General features: G+C 42.9%; 1 protein-coding gene across 1 annotated transcript in view; it reads left to right on the plus strand.

The window, feature by feature from the left end:
• The window catches only part of SCN3B (sodium voltage-gated channel beta subunit 3), a 50,135-nt gene extending 39,620 nt beyond the window's left edge, over nt 1-10,515 (plus strand). Inside the window, exons 5-6 of the mRNA XM_073603517.1 lie at nt 4,704-4,797; nt 9,615-10,515. Of these exons, the coding sequence (XP_073459618.1) occupies nt 4,704-4,767 (64 nt within the window). The 3' untranslated portion in view covers nt 4,768-4,797; nt 9,615-10,515. The remainder of the gene's footprint in view (nt 1-4,703; nt 4,798-9,614) is intronic.
• The last annotated feature ends 6,047 nt before the right edge of the window (nt 10,516-16,562 follow it).

Below are 16,562 nucleotides of genomic sequence, written 5' to 3' on the forward strand. Positions count from 1 at the left end.
GCACTTTTTTGGGACCTATGACCCATGTCCCAGATAACTGATGTGTCTCCGCAGTCTTCTGGGACACGTCACAGGTCCCAGAAGACTGCGGGACCATTCACAATGCACAGAGCGGCTCGTGCATGCATAGTGGGCACCTAGCTATGAATCCGCAAGTTGTTGATATGCCGGTTACTTTAACTGACAATTGCGCGGTCGTGTGATGCTGTATTCAACCATTTGTGTCCTTTTTCCCCACAAATAGAGCTTTCTTTTGGTGGTATTTGATCACCTCTGCGTTTTTTATTATTTGCACTATAAACAAAAAAAATTAGCGACAGTTTTGAAAAAAAGAAAAACAATATTTTTAACTTTCTGCTATAAAACACATTCAATAATTTTTTTTAAAATCTAATTTCTTCATCAGTTTAGGCAAATATGTGTTCTGCTACATATTTTTGGTAAAAAAATCCCTATAATTTCATATTGATTGGTTTGCACAAAAGTTACAGCGTCTACAAACTATGTGGTATATTTATGAAATTTTTATTAAATTTTTTCTAGTAATGGCGGCGATTAGCGACTTATAGCGGACTGCGATATTGTGGCAGAGAAAATCGGACACTGACACTTTTTTGGGGACCAGGGACACAAATACAGTGATCAGTGCTAAAAAAAAAAATGCACTGTCACTACTAATGACACTAGCTGAGAAGAGGTTAAAGAGGAACTGCAGTCTGCTCACATAATTTGTAATAAAGACATCTTTGCCATTCTGAAGCTTCCCTGGAACCACTTTGCATATTATTTTATATATACTGTGATTCTGTAATTGCCAAATATGCTGCAGAAATCTCCCTCAACGGAGTCTGGCTGCATCCATTTTAACTGTGGGCAGCTGAAGCTGCTGCCTGTTCATTTCCTGGATTTACACCGAGGCACATCGACAGCTCTGCAGCTCTATACATATATATACACACACACACACACAATTCTGCACAGAATGGCTGCCCTGTAGCAGTATACTGTATCTGCTATGGGGAGGTCGGAAAGTGGATAATAAAAGGCAATTTAGTGTGTATAGTTATAAAACTTAGCCCATTAAGCTGCATGTGTTTTAAAGCACATTTAGGCGACTGGCACGGGGAAGAAATTAAATATTAACATCTCATTATTTTGTAATATTTATAAGCGACAGAACACTCTCGAATAGAGATGAACCAATCTAGTAATGAGGGCAAACGAGGCGAATCCATGCTTTCTCACACAGGTTTTCAGTTCTCAAGTACTTGAAGGTCAATGTGGCCAATCGATGGACAAATCACACAGTTCTTAAAAGAAAAAGTACGGAAAAAGCCTTTTTAGCCATACTTCTCTTGTGGGTCACAGGAGTGCACTCATTTTTTGCTATTACCCACTCTCTGCTGACGTGGAAGAACCTCTCCAGGCTCTGGAAGAATCCCGACCACATTGTAGGAATCCACTCAGCTGCCTGATTGACAACTAGCTCCTCCTTTCAGAACGCAGCTAAGATATAAGGTCAGCTGTGCCCGCTCTGTCTCGGGGCCCAGAGCTCCAGCAAACGGAGGAGCAGAGCGAAGAGCGGTGTGGCTGACAGTCGCTGCTTTCGGCTCTGAGCGGACTGAGTGATCAGCGGTCATGTGATCGCTCAGTTCTCGGCTTAGAGCCAGCGTTGGACAGTCTTTAGCGGCACGCCGATGCTGCAACATAGAGGCAAATATATGCAGGTTTATATATTAAACCCATACTTCACCTTTAACTACTTGACCTAGGGATGTTATCCCCCCTCCCTCCTTCATGACCAGGCCATTTTTTGCGCCATGGCAGTGCATTACTTTAACTGACAATTGCGTGCGACGCTGTACACAAATAAAATTGACGTCCTTTTTCCCCCACAAATAGAGCTTTCTTTTGGTTGTATTTGATCACCAAAAAAACCTCAGACAATTGTGAAAAAAACATATTTTTTTTTACTTTCTGCTATAAAACATATCCAATAGAAAAAAATTGCAAAAAAAATAATTTCTTCATAAATTTAGGCCAATATGTATTCTGCTACATTATTTTGTTTAAAAAAAAATCCCAATAATCGTATATTGATTGATTTGCGCAAAAGCTAGAGAGCCTAAAAAACTATGGGATATTTTTATTTTAGTAGTAGTGGCGGCGCTCAGCGACTTATAGTGGGACTGCGATATTGCGGCAGACTGACACATTTTGGGGACCAGTGACACTAATACAGTGATCAGTGTGAAATAAAATAAGCACTCTCACTGTACTAATGACTCTTGCTGGGAAGGGGTAAACATCGGGCGTGACCAAAGGGTTAACTGTGTGCCTAGCCAGTTTTTTTACTATACTGTGTGAGGTGCTTTTACTAGGGGAAGAGATGAAATGTTCTCTGCTTTGTGGGAGCACAAACTCCATCCCTTCCCTCCTGACAGAACTGCGATCTGCCTTGTTTACATAGGCAGATCACCGTTCTGTCTCTCTGCCTAACAATTGGCGGGTGCTAAAGGACATCGGGTACCGTGCACCCGCCGATCGGCTTCCGTTGCAGCAGCGAGCCAGCGGCACACATGCTCACCCCCTACCCAGAAGTGTCAGATCACGTATATACAGTTGTGCTCATAAGTTTACATACCCTGGCAGAATTTATGATTTCTTGGCCATTTTTCAGAAAATATGAATGACAACACAAAAACTTTTCTTTCACTCATGGTTAGTTTTTTGCTGAAGCCATTTATTAATCAACTATGTTTACTCTTTTTAAATCATAATGGCAACAGAAAGTACCCAAATGACCCTGATCAAAAGTTTATATACCCCAGTTCTTAATACCGTGTATTGCCTCCTTTAACATCAATGACAGCTTGAAGTCTTTTGTGGTATTTGTGGATGAGGCTCTTTATCTTCTCAGATGGTAAAGCTGCCCATTCCTCTTGGCAAAAAGCCTCCAGTTCCTGTAAATTCTTGGCCCGTCCTGCATGAACTGCTCATTTGAGATCTCCCCAGAGTGGCTCAATGATATTGAGGTCAGGAGACTGAGATGGTCACTCCAGAACCTTCACTTTATTCTGCTGTAGCCAATGACAGGTCAACTTGGCCTTGACTTTCATGTTGGAATGTCTAAGTATGTTTCATGCGCAGCTTCCTGGCTGATGAATGCAAATGTTCCTCCGGTATTTTTTGATAACATACTGCATTCATCTTGCCATCAATCTTGACCAAATTTTCTGTGCCTTTGTAGCTCACATATCCCCAAAACATTAGCAATCCACCTCCGTGTTTCACAGTAGGAATGGTGTATCTTTTATCATAGGCCTTGTTGATTCCTCTCCAAGTGTAGCGTTTATGGTTGTGGCCAAAAAGCTCAATTTTGGTCTCATCACTCCAAATGACTTTGTGCCAGAAGGTTTGAGACTTGTCTCTGTGCTGTTTGGCGTATTGTAAGCGGGATACTTTGTGGCATTTGTGTAGTAATGGCTTTCTTCTGGCGACTCGACCATGCAGCCCATCTTTCTTCAAGGGCCTCCTTATTGTGCATCTTGAAACAGCCACACTACATGTTTTCAGTGAGTCCTGTATTTCACCTGAAGATATTTGTGGGTTTTTCTTTGCATCCTGAACAATTTTCCTGGCAGTTGTGGCTGAAATTTTAGTTGGTCTACCTGACCGTGGTTTGGTTTCAACAGAACCCCTCAATTTCCACTTCTTGATTAGTTTAAACACTGCTGATTGGCATTCTCAACTCCTTTTCATATCCCTTTCCTGTTTTTATACAGTTCAACTACCTTTTCCCGCAGATCCTTTGACAATTCTTTTGCTTTCCCCATGATTTAGAATCCAGAAACGTCAGTGCAGCACTGAATGATGTAAGGGTTTGTCAGTAGTCCAGAAACTCATTGATCTTTTATACACACACACTAATTACAAGCAAACAGATCACAGACAGACATCACAAACAGATCACAGGTGAGGATGGTTACCTTTAATAGCCATTCAAACCCCTTTGTGTCAACTTGCGTGTTGTGCATGTTATCAGGCCAAAATCACCAGGGTATGTAAACTTTTGATCAGGGTCATTTTGGGTAGTTTCTGTTGCCATTGTGATTTAAAAAGAGTAAACACAGTTGATGGATAATAAATGGCTTCAGCCAAACACTAACCATGAGTGAAAGAAATGTTTTTGTGTTATCATTCATATTCTCTGAAAAATGGCCAAGAAATCAGAAATTCTGCATAACTATATATATATATATATATATATATACACACACACACACACATATACACACACACACACGTGATCCAGCGCACATGTGCCGCCCTGTTGCTGTAAAACTACTATAGGGCAGACCTGAAGTGGTTAAACAATAAAAAGGACTGAACAAACTTATGCAGACAACACCCAAGTCACAAATTAGTTTGCTCTTCTCCCGAAAAAAAATAAAGAAATAACGTTTGCACAGATTGTACTATAGTAAAGGGGTAGATTTTATTTTTCAGCGGATTAGCAGGGGGTGAAGTAGAGAGCCGGTTATGCTTTTCTAGTGAGGCTCGGAGATTGCATTGCTGAAAGCGGAGATGAAAAGGGGAATGAAGTGGATAATAATAGAATTCAGAGGCTGATAGAATTACGTCAGGAAGGTGCTACAGATCAGACTGTTCCTAGCTTATGTTTTTCTTTCCCTCCTTCACAGGACTGATTATCTAGCTATACCTTCCGAAAACAAGGAGAATTGTTCTGTTCCAGTGGAGGAGTAATGAGCCACAGTAATACATCAACACATAGAGGTAAGCTCGACTGAGGCGGACCATTTGGCCAGAATCTACTTGAATGTTCTGGGAGTGTTTTATAACTGTTGATGCTTTTGTATTGTCAGGGCTCATAAAGATTCAGGCACAAAACCTGTCGAGTGGCCCCGGGCCACAGCTCGAAGTGGAACTAAAGTTGCAAAACAATATTGGGAACAGGCAGGCTGCTTTTGGCAAAAAGAGATGCAATAATAGCATTAATAAAACATAATCTTGAGAATCTTATATATTGTTTTTTGTAATTTTATGGCACTGTAAAAGTCCCATAAAACTATTTGCATTGTGAACTTTAATTATTGATGTGGTGCTCAGACCTCGCTCAGCTTATCTATTTCTGCAATGAAAAGATAACATTGCTGTGAAAAAATATTTTCCTTCCTGATTTTTTTTGTTTTTTTTGTTTTTTTTTTTTGCATATTTGTCACACTTAAGGAGGGACTGCAGTCTGCTCACATAATTTGTAATCAAAACATCTTTGCCATTCTGAAGCTTCCCTCCAACCACTTTGCCTATTATTTTATATATACTGTGATTCTGTACTTGTCAAATATGCTGCAGAAATCTCCCTCCACTGAGTCTGGCTGCAGCCATTTTAACTGTGGGCAGCTGAAGCTGCTGCCTGTTCACTTCCTGGATTTACACATACACACACACAGAGGCACACCTCCAGCTCTGCAGCTCTCATTGGCCCTTTTATGACTCACCCCTCTCCCTTCCTGGCAAACTCTCACCAGAGTGAGAGAGAGAGCTGTGCATGATGACATAATCCTAGGCTAATGACCAGACAAGAAAAAGAAAATGGGCTGTATAACTGGCAGGAAAAAAAAATGTTTTACTATTCAAAGTTAAAACAACAACAAGGCAGAAGATTTAATAGATAAAAAGATGAAAAAATGACTGAAGGCCCGCTTTAAATGATTCAGATCAGAGAAATTTTAATACATACATTTGTGTAATTATATTACACAAAGGTAACCCAAGTAAATACAAAATGCAGTTTTTAAATGATTATTTCATTTATTAAAGGTAAAAAAGCTGTTCAAACTTGCCTGGCTCTATGTGAAAAAGTAATTGCCCCCTAAGCCTAATAACTCGTTGTGCAACCTTTGGTGACAACAACTGCAATCAAGCGTTTGTGATAACTGGTAATGAGTCTTTCACATCGCTGTGGAGGATTTTCAGCCCACTCTTCTTCGCAGAATTGTTTTAATTCAGCCACATTGGAGGGGTTTCCAGCATGAACAGCCTGTTTAAGGTCATGCCACAGCATCTCAAATCGGATTTAAGTCCAGACTTTGACTAGGCCACTCCAAAACGTTAATTTTGGGGGTTTTTTTAACCAGAGGTGGACATGCTGGTGTGTTTCATATCATTGTCCTGCTGCATAACCCAAGTCTGCTTCAGCTTGAGGTCAGGAACTGATGGCCGGACATTCTTCAGAATTTTCTGGTAAAGCGCAGAATTTATGGTTCCATCAATTATGGCAAGTCATCCAGGTCCTGAAGCAGCCCCAGACCATCACTCTACCACCACGTGTGACTGTTGGTATGATGTTCTTTTTATGAAATGGTGTGTTAGTTTTATGCCAGATGTAATGGAACGCACACCTTCCAAAAAGTTAAACTTTTGTCTCATCAGTCCACAGAATATTTGCCCAAAAGTCCTGGGGATAATTGGGATGTTTTTTGGCAAACGTGAGGCGAGCCTGCAAGTGAGGTCTGCAGTTTGTTAGATGTTGTTCTTAGTTCTTATATGACCTTCTGGATGAGTTGTCGTTGTGCTCTTGAAGTCATTTTGCTAGGCCATCAACTCCTGGGAAGGTTCACCACTGTTCCAAGTTTCCTCTAATTGTGGAGAATGGCTCTCACTAGGGTTCGCTGGAGTCCCAAAGCCTTTGATATGGCTTTATAACCCTTTCCAGATGGATACATGTTAAATACTTTGTTTCTCATCTGTTCAATTTCTTTAGATCGAGGCATTATGTGTTGCTTTTTGAGAGCTTTTAGAATGCTTCACTTTATCAGACAGCTTCTATTTAAGCGATTTCTTGGTTCAACAGGTCAGGCAGTAATCAGGCCTGGGTGTGACATGTGAAATTTAACTCCGCTTTCCAAAAAAATCACAGGGCCAGGCAGGTTTGGACAGCTTTCTTCACTTAAGGTGGCTGTAAACCCTCACATATACCCAGTGAAGTGAACAGCCTCAGATGATATACAGAGATGAAGCAATTTCTCCTACATAGCTTTTACCTGTTTATCTGCAGTCTGCTATTTCCCTGCACCCCTTCAAAAGGGCATATCATGTTAAAAATCTTTCTTCGTCTGTCAGGAGCACAGAGCAGGGGGCGGAGAGGCTGCAGTTACAGTGTGTGAAAGCTGGAGGAAAGGAACACCTCCCCCCTCTTCACACAGCAAAAGAACTGTGTTCTGAATAGACAAGCTGCGTGCTGAGCTCCCTCCCTGACACAAATTTATCTCACGTGTTGGGAAGACTTCTCAGAAGTATTTCATGCTGATGAAGGAGGAACAAAGCACCAGAGAGAAACAACACTTAGAGCTTTGGAGAGAGATAAGTAAACACTACAGCTATATGTGCTTTGCTCAGATTCCATGACTGAGGTTTACAACCACTTTAATCAATGAAATCATTTAAAAACTGCATTTCGTATTTAGTTATTTTTGTGTAATAAAATATGTTTGATGATCTGAATCATTTAAGTGTGACAGATATGCAAAAAAAAAAAAAAAAATCAGGAAGGGGGTAAATACTTTCCCAGCACTGTACATTTCACATGTGATAGGACTGTTAGGCTTTCCATGAAAAAAGAACACACAATTGAACTTTGTCAAACAGCTGGGGCTCACCAACGCTCTGGTAGTTCATTGAGAGCTACAAGCAGTCAGCCGCAAAGGCTGTTGGTACTTGTAATCTATTTAAGGACACGTCTGTGTGGGCGGAGCTCCACATGGCTGCGCTGTTTTCAAATTGTGACAGTGGGCGTGGCAAAGAGATCCCCGGGCCAGCTGTCAAAGGGAAGGTGGAGTGATCGGGGGAAAGGTGCAGGAGCGCGAGCATGTTACATCCTCTTTAGACTTACATAGTACATGCAGAGAGCGAACGGTTCTGCATAAAGCTCATGGCAACAGCTTGGAGCTGGCTCAGGAAAATAAGCACAATCTTGTGGGTGCTACTGCAAAGTGAAAGTGATTCAGAGGGCTATGTAGCCACCCATTGACTTTCACAGTCCGGGTGGAGCAGTCCCTTCCAAGCCAGCAACCCCTGTTTCCGTGGTTTCTGGGCTCTTCCACTCTTCCCAAGAGCCCTGGACCACATTGGAGGGCTACAAGGCGAACAGGAGACCTCTAGACTGAATGAAGCTAGAAACGGCAATGATTTATTAAATTCTGGTTTCAGAGCAACCATTCCCTGGCTTACACAGGCCAAGAAAAACAGCTAACCAAGCAGATCACTTCTCAGTTAGCTTCTTTGAAGGACAGGAGAGACATGTCTCCATAAAGAGTACCTGCCACCGGCCCAATGCTATCATATGGCGGTTTGTTTTTTTTCAGGATAGCAATAAAGTTAAATTAAAAAAACAAGTAAATGAGTTTGAAAGAATAAAAAAAAAAATTGACCATAACCCCCATTGGTGGTTATGACTTAGGCCTTATAGGCCACTGTGGCTTGTCAATAAATATTATACTTCTTAAGAGCAATCACCGGAGTGCAGATCATCTTTTCCTCATTTCCCTACTCAGTCAGCGACTGTGGATCGAGCACCTGGGATCTCTGCTTTCTATGTGATGTATGGGTAGTAGCACTGACTTTTTTTTGTTTATATAACCCCCATTACCCTGCACACACCCACAAATGCAAACACATGCAAAGCGTGCGCACACGTACAGTGCTGGGGGGCCTTGGGACAAGAAGCATGAATGAACTACCACGACGCACCACAGCACCATGGTAGTTTATTGAAAACTACAAGCCGACACCTGGAAAGGCTTGACAGACCTTGTCGTTCACCATTCACCGCATATGGTGAATGAATGACGCGGCCCACTAGGCCATGTTTTTTTTTTATTGCGACAGATAGGGGGCCTTGGGATGAGAAGAATACCGCTAGCTGTTAGATCGGGGATCAGGGGGGTGTGGGGGCCGATCTGTTCTTTACATGTTAGATGTTACACTCTAAATATGGGTGTACCATTATCATCTTACAAAAGGTGAGCATACCCTTTAAAACACACTGGGTTGGATGTGCTTCCATGCCTAGGGTGGTCAGTTTTAAAAAAAGAAAGCCAGGGAACTGGCAGGATCACCAGTTATTTCACACAAAAGGAAGCAATGCAAAGAGAACAGGATCCTTTTTTTCATATGAGTACATGGTAACACAGACACTTAATAGGAATTTGAAATGTTGGGGGTCACATACACCTGAAGTCCTGCTGTGGTTGTAACATGTTAGGGGCATGGCTTTGGGTGAGAGTGAGCTGTGTGCCGTCATTGCATTAAACCTTGGCTGGAACAGAACGTCTTTGGTTATGTGGCCCATTCGGATGGTGGATTACTAGCTCTGTACTCCCACATCTTCTCTTTAACCATGCGAGAACATGTCACCAAAGACACCCATCACCAATTTGTCAAGGTTTCTAGCGCACTCACCAGAAATGTTGTGAATTCTTTCATAGTATTTGTCTCACCTCAGCAAGCTCTCTCAGCTTAGCAAATTCCTGGTCCTAGTAAGGGTTTTGCCGTCCTAATGATCCATATGCTGTCTTTTCTTCATTTTCTAGGAGGCCAATGAAGCTAAGAGGACACCGATCAACCTCCTATAACCACAGGAACAGGAGTTAGCCATGCAGATCCCCGTCCTACGTACTCAGAAACTAAACCGCTCCTTCTATTAATGCCTTACCTGCTTTATAAACTACAGACACATATTCTATGTACATTACGGCTTCCTGAGAAAACTAACTGGGGTTGTAGTAACATACAATATTGAGAAATTGGACTTTCTATGTGGACCTTCACAGCCAAGGTGCCAGACGGCTAAACAGAGTGGAGTTGCCTGATATCAGTAGTCGGCGGCCCAGTAAACCCTTCCTGCAAATGTTAATAGTATAATGTATGTATTATGCCAGGTGACCAAGACTTTGTATAATGAACAGATATATCCCAATAACGTGTTCCTAATCACCGAGCTGTGAAATGGGTTCAGTGAAAATGTTTTTTCCTAAACTATTGTCAGTATGATGGGCGTTTTTGTGCCTGGCACTTTTGTGATGTTCACACAAGTATAAAACAGTTGATTTCATCTCATAATTCGATGATGTGTTCGTTTTGCAAACACTACTGCAGATAAGAAGCCTGCCATTGTGGAGGATTCGGATTCCGGCCCTCTGCAGGAACACTCACAGCAGCCACCCACATGTTCATGATCGATTTGTCTCCTTTTGTGCTACAATAATTATTGCACTTTTTTGCACTTGCTTTTTCACAGTTGCTGTGAGAGTGACCAGTGTGGGCTGACATGACTGTTATCTAAGTAGGACAGGAAATGAAAGGATTTGGTGGTGATGTCTTCCTGGCACGTTTTAGCTAATCAGCTGTCACATGACTGAGCCAAACACTTTCCTAGGAGAATAAAAATTGTATTCTTGATTTTAAAATAATAAAGTTGTGTGTAAACATGAAGATGGGCTTAGTTATTAGTATATAGAATATTTTTTATCAAAGAGCAAAAAATAAATAAGGATTCGGAGTTCAGAGAATAAAAAAAAAAAAAAAAGGAATACAACAGGTCCAGGAGATAGAATGATGGAATCGCAGGTATCTCTGTTCTAGAGGTCTGGTGTTAAGAGGGTAGAGTGTATGTGGTATTCAGAGGGTGGTGGTGTTCTAGGGGTCTGATGTTAGAAGGTGAAGAGGACGTGGTATTCAGAGGGTGGAGGTGTTCTAGGGGATCTGGTGTCAAAGGGTAGAGAAGATATGGGAATCTGATGTCAGAAGGTTAAGAGGATGTGTGATAACCAGATGGTGATGTGCTTTAGGGATCTGGTGTCAAGCAGTGAAGAGGATGTTAGAAATCATAGGGTGGTGTTCCAGGGGTTGGGTGTCACAGGGTGGAGAGGATGAGCAGATCAGTGGGTGCGGTGTTCTAGGGGTCTGGTGTGAAGAGGATGGAGATCATTTCTGTTAGAGTGTGCTGTGTTTGAGGGATCTAGTGTCAGAAGAGAGGGTGGGGAGAATGTGGGAAGCAGAAGGCGCTGTGCTCTAGGGGGTCTGTTGTCTCAGGATGGAGAGGATGAATGGATTATGAGGGTGCTGTGTTCTAGGAGTGTAGAGTAAGGAGTGTAAAGGAGGAAATCAGAGGGTTCTGTGCTCTAAGGGTCTGGTGGCAGGGGCTAGGGAGGATGAGGGAATCTGGGGGTACTGTGGTTCAGGGATCTGGTGTAAGATAGTGGCAAGAGTGAGGGGATCAAATAGTGCTTGGTTCTAGGAGTCTGGAGTAAGATGGTGGAGAGAATGAGGGAATCATAGGGTGCTTTGTTCTAGGGGTCCGCTTTCAGATGGTGGAGAGAAGGAGGGGGTCACAGAGAATGCTCTCTTCTAGGGGGTCTATTGTCACAGAATTTAGAGGATCAATGGAGTAGAGGGTGCTGTGTTCTAGGAGTGTAGCCTTAGAGTGGAAAGGATGAGAAAATCAGAGGGTTCTGTGCTCTAAGGGTCTGGTGTCACGGGATGGGGAGGATGAGGGAATCCGAGGGTACTCTGGTTCAGGGATCTGGTGTAAGAGCGTGGCAACAATGAGGGGATCATATGATCCTCAGTTCTAGGAGTCTGGAGTAAGATGATGGAGAGAACGAGGGAACCATAGGGTGCTCTGTTCTAGGGATCCACTTTCAGATGGTGAGGAGGGAAGGAGGGGGTCAGAGCATGCTCTCATCTAGGGGTCTGGTGTCAGAGTAGGGAAGATAAGAGGAGCAGTGGGTGCTGTGACGTGGGGGTTACCGTGGACCCAAGCTCAAAAAGCTAAGATGTGGCATCTTATAGGGAATATCTAGAAATTGTAATTGTACCCATGCAGTACCCTGAAAGATACACCTTTCTGCAAGTCTTGAATTCCTCCTGAAAAACGTTAATACAATAATCCTGTGCCTGAGCCTAAAAACTGTAGATCTGCAGCACGAGACCCAAGACACTTCTGTCCAACTGCTAGTCTCACAAGATTTGGAGATATATGTAGTGATGTCACTACGGTTCTACTAACGTTTCTCCATGCTTAAGAGAAAGCTATACCAGAGGACCTGCAGACTATCATTTGCCTTAGTCATCCATTCTGTGGATCCGTGCTTCCTCCACCATTCCTGCTGCCTCTTGAATATTCCCCCATCAGATCACCAGTTATCGGGGCACAGATCTGACTAGTGTTAATTTTGTCGACTAAAACTAAAATGGCATTTTAGTCAAAAGACTGACTAAAACCAAATCGAAATTTGACGTAAAAATGAACACTATGACGCGAGGAAGCGAAGCTCTCCATCTAGCAAGATGGAAATCTCTACATAGAGCCACAGTACAGAACAAGGCATGGTAAGTCAGTAATTGGGAAAAGAGCAGCTGCAGGAAGCCTACAGATTCCAGACGACTAGCTAGCCCTTTGGCGCTGGTTTAATTTTTTTTGGCACAGCTGCCACAGTTTAGGGCCTCCTTGTGTGATTAGAGGGTTAAGAGGATGAAGAATAGTGGATGTGGTGAATGAAGTGACTGGAAAACAAAAAGGAGCAATCATTCAGAACATGTGAAGCTTGGACAGCAAAGTGGCTGCAGTGTAAAGAGGAAGAAGGAATTTAGGAGTGCTAGGCTTAACAAGGAAAGAAAGTGAAGAGGATGATAGAATCTTAAAAAGGCTCAAAGGGCAAAACGACAGTCTCTTTAACGCTCTCCGCTTCCCTTGCACTTCTCCAACACTTCTTTCCTTCAGGGGAGATATAACCTATATACGCTCCGTGTCATAGCTTAAACAGAGCTGGCAACATCCTCCTCCCCTTTTGACAGCATTCAGACCAGAACGGCCACAAAGACTTGAGCACTGCATAATGGGACATCCTCATACCTGGAAACACTGGGCATTTTGCAGCGGCTTCAATGGGGACAAGGAAAGTATGTACAAGTGGGTTGGGCTTTAAAGAGACTGTCACTTTGCTCTAAATCAGGGGTCTCAAAACTTTCTAAACAAAGGGCCAGTTTACTGGTATTCATATTTTAGGGGGGGGGGGCCAGACTGGGTAGTAGCAAATTGGAAGTAGAAATTGTCCTGGTGTCAGTGGAAGTAAACGATACATCGTTGGTTTTATTGGTAGGAATATTGCCCAATCCTTGGATTTAGTGGGAGGAATAGTGACCCATCATTGGTATCAATGGAAGGAATAGTGCCCCATTGTTGGTGTCAGTGGGAGAAATAGTGCCTCATTGTTGTCAGTGGGCGGAATAGATCCTCATCGTTGGTGTCAGTTTGAAGAATAGTGCCCCATCCTTCGTGTCAATGGGAGAAATGGTGCCTCGTTGAGGTCACCACCAGCAATTATGCCCAACTGTTGATGTCAGTGGAAGGAATATTGTCTTGTATCAGTGGGAGGAAAAGTAACCCAGGGGCCGGATAAAGGCGAGCAAAGGGTCGCAGTTTGGGGAACACTAATCTAAATCATAGAGAAGTCAAGAGTCCTTATCTGTAAAAAAAAAAGAAAAAAAAACAAACACAGACACATTTCCTATTGGAATACTTATTTTATTCATAGTTAAGTCTATCTATTTCACATTGAAATTTGGCTGAGTAGCCATTATATACCTATGCTACCAGGCCCCCAGGACAACTCCCCTGCGCACAGCGCAAAGGTTTATTATTTAATAATTTGTACACGTACAGTTCCGCCATCCAGAGGTCAGTAACACCATAGAACAATATGATTGTAGAGATCTCTTGACGAACAGGCTGTGCAGGTGCAATATATCTGCTGAAATGAAACTCTGCTGCTCTTTAAAGGACCCTTCTGTGGTGCACTCTCCCATCTCGCTCAAGAGATCAAAGATAAAGAATGACATGTATTTCTGCATTTTCCAGTGCAATTTGCCATGAAATTGAATTTACAGGTTAGTGGTACATAAACAGGCATAGTACAGCTACAGTAAGCATTTTCAATCTAGATTGTGGGGAAGGAAAGAAAAAAATCTACAACTCGCTGTGCGTAATATCAAATATATCACATGCCATTCCAGACAAGATCAGGCTTCACAATCACATCTTATGTGCTGGCCTGGCTTGTCTCAACCAACGCAGTCAATTGTAGGAGCAACACCGAAATGCAAATTAATCTTTTTTTTGATAAATAGCTAGCAAGAACAAATTCAATTCCAACATGCTTTGCACTAGGCACAGCTCTTTTTTTGTGCCTAGCACAAAATATGTCAGATTATCTCGGTGTGAGGCATACCACTGTGCATAACGTTGTCATGGAACAGATAATTCAATCAAAAGCCCAAATACGAAGGGTAATTGTCAAACTCCAAATCAGCCTTCTTGGTTTGTAAAATAATAGGCCTTATATTTAAGGGTTTGTAAAGGTTCAGGTTTTAAAAAACAAAAATGTCATACTTACCTCCGCTGTGCAGTTGGTTTTGCACAAAGTGGCCCCGATCCTCCTCTTCTGGGGTCCCTCAGCGGCGCTCCTGGCTCCTCTTCTCTAGTGCCCCGTCGGAGAAGCATTCGCCTTCCTGGACATCCATGCGGGCACGCTCCCGTGTTCTGCTTCTGTATCTATTGACACAGAAAGCAGGCCTCGGCCCCACCCTGCGGCGCCCGTATCATTGGATTTGATTGACAGCAACCAGAGCCAATGGCTGCGCTGCTATCGATTTATCCAATCAGGAAACGAGACACCGGCCAGAGCTAGTGTGCTCATTCCCATTCGTGGGAAGCACAGAGCTCAGGTAAGTATAACGGGAGCTCTGGGGGGCTGCTGAGTGACAGAAGGTTTTTCACCTTAATGCATAATATGCATTAAGGTGAAAAAACACAAGGGTGTACAACCCCTTTAAGATACCTCAAGGCAAACCAGCACAGATCAGTCTCCACAGCCCTGTGGCAAACTGGCTGATATCTGATTGGCTGAGATTGCTCTTAGCGCTGGTTTATTAAATCTATCACCAAGAAAAGCATGTCTGCTACAGGAACTAAAGGAAAAGGAGCAACCCCAATGCAGTGCATAGGTGAGGATTTTGTTTTATACAGCTACTATAAGGGGCGATAATGAGCACTTCGGGCATCAGAGGCGCTCGTTATTGCTCACAGGAAATTTTCATCTTGTTGGTATAAACTAATCAGGCTTTTCATTGGCAAGAAGAATTTAATGACAGTTCATGTGCTTTTTTTGTCTTGACAGGCAAATCCCTGAGCACATTGGTTCCCTCTGCACTGTTCAGCCAAAGGTAGACCCTCGCATCATTCTCAGGGAGATGCCTGCCCCTCAATTACAAGTCTTAAGAGAAGTTTGTGATTTTTTTTTTTAAATTTTAGAATCATACTTAGGTGGATGCTGCATCAGTCCGATTCTGCATCTGTGCCCCCGCCGCCTCTAAGGATGAGAACCAAGTGATCAAACACTGCCAATCGCTCAGTTCTCAGTGCCCCCTAAACAAAGAGCTGGAGACGGTCAGTCACCGCTGTCTGCTCTGCCCCTCCAGCACTCACTGGAGCGCTAGGCTGTGGAGGGGGTGTGAGCGGCCAGATCACACTTTCAGCAGCTCGCTGACCGCCTGAGACAGGTGCCGGTCCAGGCACATGGGCGGATCCTGACAATATGGTCACAATCTTTCCCGAGCCTGGACCAGCTCTGTGACCTCAGCCGACTGCAGGCTCCAGACTGCTGTCTGCTGAAAGCAGGCTACAGGAGTGCAGAACGAACTGCACTCCTGTGATCCACAGGACAAGTACAGCCAAACAAGCTTTGGCAGTACTTCTCTTTTAAATAGAAGGAGCCAAAACTTATTACTCAACAATGGCAGCACAGATTCACAAAGTAAAAGCGATTTCTACATTATTTCAGTCTGTTCCACAACAACGTGATCTTTCTTCACGTGACAGATCTACACAGGAGCCTTTGGTGACCATAAATCAGCCCCTGTAAAGTTCATAAAATTAGAGAAAAAAGTTGCAAAAGCTCACCAAGTCATAATACAGATCTGTATTTTTTTTTAGGTTGAATAAAGCTCATAAATGAAACCACAGACAGAACAGTTAATGCCCACACTAAAAGGTAGCAGTAATCAGAGTTATCACAGAAATTAAAGCACCATCCTTACTGCAGAATGTGCAGCTATTGTTATAACGACACGGGTCTTCACGATTAGCACCTTACAATTGTAGCAATGGATGAAGCTGAGGATGCAACCAACTGATCACAAAGAAAACACTTTCTCCCCCCCGTGACATAATGAAGACCTGGCCGCAAACATTACATTACAGTCTGAACTCATAAGGTTACCAAATTGATCCCGCCAAGGCAAAGGTTGCAGTTGTAGAATATTCCAGAACCTCGACTATGTACATATATAAGACACAGATCCTGATTTATCGAACTGTAATCACACGCTAAAGTGGTCTCTCAGGCAAAATTAAAGCGGTTGTATACCCCGCTTTCCCATTTTTACCTATAGGTAAGCCTATAATAAGGCTTACCTGTGGG

Source organism: Aquarana catesbeiana, linkage group LG10 (genome assembly GCF_042186555.1).
Source record: "Aquarana catesbeiana isolate 2022-GZ linkage group LG10, ASM4218655v1, whole genome shotgun sequence".
Lineage (NCBI taxonomy): Eukaryota > Metazoa > Chordata > Amphibia > Anura > Ranidae > Aquarana > Aquarana catesbeiana.